General features: G+C 37.6%; 1 protein-coding gene across 1 annotated transcript; it reads left to right on the top strand.

The window, feature by feature from the left end:
- Positions 1–249: 249 nt before the first annotated feature.
- On the top strand, positions 250–8545 carry LOC125837515 (pyruvate dehydrogenase E1 component subunit beta-3, chloroplastic-like). The gene is made up of 4 exons (XM_049516617.1): positions 250–588; positions 861–964; positions 1134–1177; positions 7329–8545. The coding sequence occupies exons 1-4, from the start codon at positions 483–485 to the stop codon at positions 8299–8301; spliced, it is 1227 nt and encodes a 408-aa protein (XP_049372574.1). The 5' UTR covers positions 250–482; the 3' UTR covers positions 8302–8545.
- Positions 8546–9331: the final 786 nt, after the last annotated feature.

Genomic DNA, 9331 nt, shown 5'->3' with positions numbered 1-9331 from the left:
AAAAAAAATAATCATAAAACATAGTATTTTGTATTTAAATGATACATAGAAAATTAAATGAAATAAAATTGAGGTAAAGTGCCAAAATGAAAATCGAGGACAAGTGAGTTTTTTAATTAAGCCAAAGAAAATGACACTTTCACCCTTAGTATCACACGTGTCAGCTTCTCATTAGAGAGAAGCATGATATTACAATGAGTGAGCAAGTAGAGAATCAGTCAATACAACAAGTACAATGTCCAACATGTGGCTCAAAGCTTCTCACTTCGTACTTTCTTCCCTGTCTTGCTCTTTTCTAATCTCCCTTAGATTAAATCGCCCCAACCCCCTTGTGCACTTTGTTTTCTTCGCCCCAATTCATGTTTTCTGTATACACACTGAGAATATATATATAGTTGTAAGGGACATTTGAATCCTCATTCTGATCTGCATTTTCTCTTCGTTTGAATCAAGAAGCCAGTTTTCTTTGTGGGGTTTTCTAGATGGCTGCTATTATACAAGGAATTGGTGCTGCTACTGCACTAACATCAGCCAATTCTTTGGATACCAAGAAGTCACTTTTCGCTAATTCTCGCAGATCTTTGTCAGGTTTGTTGCAATTTATTAGTCTTTTAGCTAGTATTCGAAATTGGGTTTTGTTAGTATTGCTTAAATTTATGTTCTTTTTTTTGTTGATTGTGTTTGTTTGGTTCTGTTTTCTGATTCTGGGTTTATGTAATCTTTGTGTCTTTTGGTTGTTTTTGATCTGAATATTAATTGGTCCACTAAAAGAATATTTTATTTTCAAGTTAGTGCTTGTTTACTCTCCAAATTTCAATCAATTATCTTCCATTTTTGTGAAATTTATGGTTGGTTTGCAGAGAGGAAAGGAAGGTTATTTGTGGTTAGATCTGATGGGCGTTTGAGCTGTGGTTTGATTGGACGTGGAGGAAGAGCTGAACAATTAATTACTAATGCTGTTGCTGTTAGTATTCTTTACTCTCTCATAATAATTGTGACGCATATGATTGATTATTTACCAGCAGAAATGTGCTTAAATTGGTAAATTTTATTTTCTTTTAGACTTTGAGATTTGGCGTTGCATGTAATTCTTTTTTTTTGATGAAGTAGTATTGCATGTAATTCTTTTACAGGCAAAAGAAGATGCTGCTGCAGCTTCTACTTCATCCAAGCCAGGGTATATTTACTTCTTCTCTGAGTTGTACTTGCATATCTTTATAGTTTAAATTGCTTCCTTCTGGTTGCCACTTCATTTGTCTCTCCTAATGTTTGTCTTCTAGGGCTCTAATCATCACTTTTTTTTCTGACACTTTAAACCCGCGTGGTGGCTTATCAGCAGATGAGATTAGTTTTTTTTTTTTAAAATCTTGATTAAGTTGGGCAAGGTTACATTCTTGCCTTGTAAAGGAGGTTGGCTGGTAGGATTATGATTTTTTTTTATTGTATTATTAAGTTCAGCTGCTAATCTCGATGGTGTTGTCAAAGGAAATAGAAAAGTCAATAGAAGTTGCTGTTTTGCTTCAGATGATGCTAATTCATCCTGTGATAAACATGTCTAACTCTGCTCCTTGTTCTGAATTGTGATAGCAGAAACAAAAGAAAGAGTGATGGTGGGAGTGATATGGTTTTTTTGTTTGGATTAGTACTGGGGATATAAATAAAAAATAAGGAAAAGAAAGAAAGGATGGGCTACATGGTGAACAAAAGTTCAACCCTTGTTTCCAACCAAAAGTAGGCGTACATAGAGAAATTCATTTTTAGTAAATCTCATCTTTAAGCCACAAAGGTCTCCCGCGGACTTGAGAAAAAGAGTTACACTTTTCTCTCTTTTCTTCTTGTGGTACTTCCAATTTTTCATTTATTATTTGCTCAAAAATTTTGAAGGTTCTTTTTTGCCGTAATTTTTTTTGCTATGTTAATGGTCGAAAGAAATGGTTTCCATTGCCATTCCAATAACACTATTTTTGATAAGTATTCAATTAAAGTGATTTCTAGTTATATTGTTTGGTATTGGGGATGGGGTAGACAAAGTTATTCCATCATATATAAATAGGAAATTTGTCCCATCATTGTTGTATCAATGGTGGGATAAATAATTCCCAGACTAATTAATATCCCTAACAAAATGCATGATAAAATAACTCTGCAGTTTATCCTATGATTATTATCATTTATCCCTCGTACCAAGTGGCCCCTAAGAGATTACAATGACAATATACCCAGTGTAGTTCCACAAGTGGGTCTGGGGAGGGGCAATATACGCAGACCTTATCCCTATCTTTGTGGAGTAGAGAGGTTATTTCCAATAGATTCTCCATTCAAAATTAGTGTAATCAAAGCATGATAGAAAAGAAAATAATGATTGCAAAATAGCAAGATAAATAAAGCATATGAAGTAGTATGTAGTAGTAAGAAAATGGAGAATAAGAACTATGCGAATACTAGATAAGATTACTAATTAAGGAGAAGATGAGATGAGGAGATTAGCCCTCTAACCAAACTCTCACATTTCCTCTTCACATGTCTGAACCACCTCAGTCTCTCCTAGTATGCCCGCATATCCATTCGGGCATCCTCATCTATGCTACCTTCATCTTTTGAATGTGTGCATTCTTGACTGGCCAACCCTCTACCATACAACAGTCTAGGTCTAACCACCACTCGGTAGAATTTACCTTTCAAGTCTTGGTGACACATTTTATCACGCAGTACTCTGGACGCGAGCGCCCATTTCATCGTTAATCTTCCCATTTCCTTGGATTATAGACCCAATATACTTTAAACTCTCTCTTGGGTATGACTTGTGTATCGGTCTTCACTTCCACCCCCTCCTCCACTATAGGCATTGCGTCATTGAACTTTCACTCCAGGTACTCTATTTTAGTCCTACGTTTGATGAACCTGAAACGTTTAGATTCTAGGATCTGTTACCAAACTTCCAGTCTATCGTTAACTCCACCACATGTCTCATAGATATCAATACAGATCAATACTATGTCATTTGTGAATAACATACATCAAGACGCCACCCCTTAAATATGCAACGTCACTTCGTCCATCACTATGACTAAAAGAATTGTGATGTATGATTGAAGTGCCCAACAGAATAATGTACACCACATGCTAGACTGGACATTTCGGAGGTAGAGGGTGTGATAGGTGGAGTTTTCTGTGTTAAGTCATACACTAAAAAGATATTTTTGAGGTGATAGGTGGAGTTTTCTGAGGAGTCTGACTTTCCACACTTAACAACCTGGAATCCTAGGAAGGGAAGACATGTTTCTCTTCTTGCCTAGCAACAAGAGAGGTAATATTGACATTTGAAGATAAGGCAGAAAAGACTTTTCTCTGTCAATCAGTGTTTTCAAAAACGTTTTTTGAGGCGAGTCCCGCGCGAGTCTTAGGGCGGGGCGCACCAAAAACGCACTGGGGCGCAAATGTAAGGAGTAGATCCATAGGGTGTAAGTCCTAGAATTTGGGGTGTAAGCTTCTAGAGTAAAAATGTAAGCCCTGGGCGTAAAAACGTATGCTTTGGGCATTTTTTTTTTTTGAACCTTTTTGCTTTAAATCATATTTTTAATATTGGTGTAATAATATTTCTCAAATAGTAATTGTAATACTTTTTTTCTTCATTATTGGTGATTAATACCTTTCTCAAATAGAAATCATAATATATATTTTTATATATATATTGTAGGTTATTTAATAAAATTTATTTGTAAAATAATTGAAAGTTTTACTTTTACCTTTTTTTTTAGTAATAAAATTATAAAATTGAATATACATGAGTCTACGCCCCGTAGATCCATAAGACTTATGCCCTGTGTCTCGGGACTTACGTCTCGCCCCGTACTACATTAAACGTGTCGCCGCATGCCCTCGCCTTTTAAAACACTGCTGTCAATTGGTGCTTGTCCAGAAGAAGATGTGAACCATCTCCTATTGCAGTGTCGTGCTGCTACTAGTTGTAGTGAATGGTGCTGAACTGGTCCAAAATGCCACGGACAGCGTTGGGCACATCAAAGAATTTGTTGTGCAACTGGACTTTCAGAAGAAGGATGGGAAGACGTAGGCATGGTGCACCTTTAGCCCTAGTGTGAGTTCTTTGGAAGGAGAGAAATCGGAGAGTGTTTATAGACTGATTTGACTATCCAACTCTAAGAGATTGACAATCCAAAAAGAAAAAAATAAACCATAGATGTTGCTGTGAGCCTGCAACTATACAACTATTTTATGAAGATTAATTTGTATTTCTAGCTTGTAAGGATCTGATGAAGTTTTAGTTTGTGTCCTTACCATTTATTTAATTTCATATACACCAGACAGCTACCATAAGGGCACAACTGTAATGAATTCTTAGAATGCATTCTACTTTGCACTCCATTTTACTGCTTGCTGCTTGGAACTTGTCATGTGACTGGCTAACAAAAAGAAGAGAAAGAATACCACTATAGGATCTCTAAGAAACACCTGAGACCAACATGAAATGTCTCTCTTTTTTTTTTGATAACCGAGAAATCCGTCTATGACCCGCCCTTTGGACCAATCATTGCCTTCTAAACTTGGTGGATAATGGGCCCGCCCCTCTACCCTTCTCCACTTAAATACCGGGCTTCGCTTTGCATGGTGTGGAGCTTGAACCTGTGAACTAAGCCACAAATCCTCCACCTTTTTCCACTCGAGCTAAGCCTTGAGGGTCTCTCTTTTGGGATCTCATCATCTCCTATTCTTAATGATAAACAAATTTTCTTCAACTTTATATGGATTCATAGAGGCCCTTGCTAATAGTGTTTGTCAACCCTTGTTTATTTTAGATCCTTACTTAAAGGCCAAGTTATTGCCTTTTTGTTGTATTTGTAACTTCTTACTGACCTATGACCAAGTTACTGACCTATAACTCCAACACAAATCTACTTTTACGTATTGGGATGTAGGTCAAGAACTCTTTGTTAGTGTTTATCAATCCTACTTTATTTTAGATCTTTACTTAAAGGCCAAGTTATTGCCTACTTGTTTTATTTGTTCAAGATTTTTACAGTATGTACAAAATGTACATACATACATGAACTATAAGACAATATGTATTATTGTACTTGTACACATATCATATGTGTAGTGATTGTTATGTGTACTTGCAATAAAATTGTGCCCAAGTATTTTTTGTCTTGATGAGACTTCATTTTTATGCTCTCTTTCTAATATTTAGTAATTCTTGTAGAAATGGCAATTGAGGTTTTGTACTCCTAAAGTTAACACAAAATAGAAAACAAAAACCTGCAAAAATTGCCATTAGTCGTATCTTTTTTTTTGTGTGTGTGTCATACCTCTAAGAAAGGAACTCATCTATTCCATTTCAAATATGATGATTCAACATTGTTGGTCGATGGAGTTTGGACTTGTCATGTATGTGAACTACCTGATTTACATGTCAACACCATATCAGTTCAATTTGGGTCAAAGACATTTAGGAATTATAACAACATAAAGCAAAATGGAGAGTTGATCATCCATATGGAAGATGTACTTAGAAGTATCATTAAGAAAGGTGCGTTGAGGTTTGCTTTCTTGGTGTAATGTAGAATAGAGATTTATGATATGATGGAGGCCTCTGTTTCTTTTATCAATGATGCTGAGCTGAAATCAAATGCTTTTTGCAGTTCTGTGAAGAAGTGTTTACCAATTATTTGACCTAAAAGGGGGGACCAAGCAGTTCTGGAAACTGCTACAAATGTTTAGGGTTAGTGCTGCAAGTTGTTTGCTAGCCTTGAAAAGTTTGGTGCCACTGTATGTGTATGAGATGCAGAGTGCTCTCTGAGATGGGAACTAGAGCAGTAACTAATGGGCCTGGGGCATGGGTGTTGCTTTGGTACTTCCGAGAGTAGAATGTTCCCTTTGTATATGTATGGGAGAATGTACTTAAGTGGAAAAATAGAAATGTCCGAATGGGTCTTGGAAACACACTAGAACAAGTATGCTGCTAGGAGGAACAAAAGAAGCATAGGAATCAAAACTTAACCTTTGAATCATGGCAGTTAATGTAGAAACACAATTATGTGATAGTTGTGGAGAACTAAAATTCATTTTTTGGAAAACAATGGGCTGAACCAAAGGTTTGTGTTTGTTTGTCTATTAACTGAAGTTCGAATTCCATGAGTGTATGACAGAGGAGATGTTACCCTGTGACTGCCGTGATCTATGTTCCTACAATAACTGGTTAAGCAATCTTAAATTTTAACATCAGAGATCCCTCTGAAGATTGTCATTGATGTCTTTATTCTTGTCGAGCGGAGTTGTTCAAAAGGAAGGCTTAAATCTTTTACAGGAAATTTGGTCCCCTTTCCTACTTTAAACTCTTTGGGACTTTGATTTTTTCTTTCTGCTTTGTCGGATTTTGAGGTTCTAATTACATTAATTATTTGGGCCACCAGAAGCTAGTAAAGAGATCCCTTTTTCATTCTCTCTTCCTAATGCATAAGATTCCTGGTGTGGGATTCCAGGAATTTCTGTTACTTATCTCCTTGTTTAAGGACTGAAGAGCTCGTTTAGTTCTGATGGCAGTCATAACAAACATTGTTTTTGGATATATATGAGTTACCTTTGCTTCCTTGATGGTGTGTTCCTAATTAATGGGGATGATTATGTCCATGTTCAAAAGATTTTTCAGTGATTGTGCTTGCTTAATCATTAACTCTAGTGTCAACCACTTGCTACTGCATGCCCAGTTGCCTCAGACCTCTGGAATATGTTTTGTTGTTTTTTTGGTCTATCCTGGGTCATTCCTTTCTCTGTTAGGGATGCTCTTGAAAGTTGGAGTTCACGGTAAGTTGACAAATCCATCAAGTGTATGTCGATGATGATCTGCTCTCTTTTGGTGTTTGTGGACAGAGGAACAAAAGATGTTTTGATGGAATTTTAACTTCTAGAAATCTTGTGCGAGGCAGATGTCTAGTTAGCCTTTTTAGCTGTCCAAATTGACCCATGCAAATAATGTAGACCTCTTCTTAGATTTTGTTAGCTCTATAGTTTAGAAAGAGGCTACAAATCCTTTTATGTGACTTTAACTGATCTATCCTTGTAACACTAGCATCTTGTTGATGCCTTTAAATGAATCTTAATTACTTCATAAAAAAGAAATCATTAAACTTTTATCATTGAATAGATCTTTGTTGGCTGGTTGGATATGCACCTTTTTTCACATAATTTTTTTTATCGTCGATCATGGTGTGAACTATATTAATTACTGCCCAACTGCTTGCTTACTGAATGTTCTTTTTCCAGCTTTCTTTTTACTTGATCTCACCACTGTTTGATTGAATGTACATCTTTAGGCATGAACTGTTGCTCTTTGAGGCCCTCCGTGAAGGTCTTGAAGAAGAGATGGACAGAGATCCCACTGTTTGCGTAATGGGTGAAGATGTCGGTCATTATGGAGGTTCATACAAGGTGACTAAAGGCCTTGCCCCAAAATATGGTGATCTCAGGGTTCTTGACACTCCTATTGCTGAGAACTCTTTCACTGGTATGGGCATTGGAGCTGCAATGACTGGCTTGCGTCCAGTTATTGAGGGAATGAATATGGGATTTCTTCTTCTAGCCTTCAACCAGATATCTAACAACTGCGGTATGCTCCACTACACATCTGGTGGCCAGTTTAAGATACCAGTTGTCATCCGAGGTCCTGGTGGAGTTGGTCGACAGCTTGGAGCAGAGCACTCTCAACGCCTTGAGTCATACTTCCAGTCAATTCCTGGAATCCAGATGGTTGCCTGTTCAACCCCCTACAATGCCAAGGGCTTGATGAAGGCAGCTATCAGAAGTGATAACCCTGTGATTCTGTTTGAGCATGTTTTGCTCTACAACCTCAAGGAGAGAATTCCAGATGAAGAGTATGTGCTGAATCTTGAAGAAGCAGAGATGGTACGACCTGGGGAGCATGTAACCATTCTAACTTATTCCAGGATGAGGTATCATGTGATGCAGGCTGCAAAAACACTTGTGAACAAGGGTTATGATCCTGAGGTCATTGATATTAGGTCTCTGAAACCGTTTGACCTTTACACCATCGGGAAGTCAGTGAAAAAGACTCATCGTGTGCTCATTGTCGAGGAATGTATGCGCACAGGAGGTATTGGTGCCAGCTTGACAGCCGCTATTACTGAGAACTTTCACGACTATCTAGATGCCCCAATTGTATGTCTGTCATCACAGGATGTGCCAACCCCATATGCTGGGACGTTAGAGAACTGGACTGTTGTCCAACCTCCCCAGATTGTTACTGCAGTTGAACAGCTTTGCCAGTGATCAAGTGGTAGAAGTCTTGTGATAATCATGCCATTATGTTCGGTTGCTTATGTCATAATTTAGGACTCAACTTCTGATCGATTTTTATTGTCTGATTTTGCTAGAGATTTTAGTATTTGGAACTTGCGAGTCCTAGTTAAGGTGATATGTTTATTGCTTTGCCTTCTACCCACACCAAAATGGTGCTTGGAATCTTTATGTACTGGTAAGGTAATTAGACTTCATGGAAACATTATCATTGTTTTCTGTCGTTAAAGATTAAGATTTAGGTCTATTTTATAATCAAAGCTGGAGTTGTCGTGCATTGCTGAAACCATTAAATTTATGTCTTCCAACTAACAGAAGTGTGTGCAGTAGTGGGAGTGTTTCACCCTTAACCAGAGGTCTCGGGTTCGAGCCCTGGGTATGGAGAAAATTCTGTTGGGAGCGCCACTCCCGAATGGACCCTGCAGAGCGTGATCCGGATTTAGTCGGAGCTCCAATGTGGGCTCCGGACACCGGGTGGGAAACCAAAAAAAAAAAAACTAACAGAAGTGTGAATACAGTTGTTTGGAACTCTATGCTTTGCCAGAGCTAGAAAAAGTTGGTAAAATTCTTACATAAAATACTTTTGACCCATCCAATCCCATCCCATCCCAATTTATTGAAGTATTTTCCCTTCATGTCGTAGCTTCAAGAAATACAGTGTAGCTGTATCCAGGCCAAGGCTTATTATCTGCCTTTGGCTTAGCAGAAAAGTGTGTACTTTACAACTCAGGGTTCATCCTTTGTACTGATTATTTGCATGAGCATGAGATAACATTCAATTTATAGGGTATTTGGATTGGCTTAAGAGTTGGTCAAACCTACTTTTAAGTCAGTTTTTGACTTTTGGAGTGTTTGACAAATATAAAAAATAACTTAAAATAAGTCAAAAATAACTTCAAATAAGTTAGAAAGTGTTTGGCTGGGGTGTGGAGGGTGGTGTAGATGGGGGCTATTGGGCGGGAGTAGGATGTGTGAAGGGTGGGGAGGAAACAATTAATGTGGA

Source organism: Solanum verrucosum, unplaced genomic scaffold, assembly GCF_900185275.1.
Source record: "Solanum verrucosum unplaced genomic scaffold, falcon-dt-bn FXZP01000131.1, whole genome shotgun sequence".
In the NCBI taxonomy this organism is placed as follows: Eukaryota; Viridiplantae; Streptophyta; class Magnoliopsida; order Solanales; family Solanaceae; genus Solanum; species Solanum verrucosum.
Note: the sequence above shows the minus strand (reverse complement) of the source record. Positions and strands in the feature narration are given on the sequence as shown.

Bases quoted from the DNA above. Each gene is read 5' to 3' on its own strand.
- LOC125837515 (XM_049516617.1), top strand. From the start codon at position 483: ATGGCTGCTATTATACAAGGAATTGGTGCTGCTACTGCACTAACATCA. The intron at 965-1,133 runs GTTAGTATTCTT...ATTCTTTTACAG, and splicing joins TAATTACTAATGCTGTTGCT to GCAAAAGAAGATGCTGCTGC. The intron at 1,178-7,328 runs GTATATTTACTT...GTACATCTTTAG, and splicing joins TCTACTTCATCCAAGCCAGG to GCATGAACTGTTGCTCTTTG.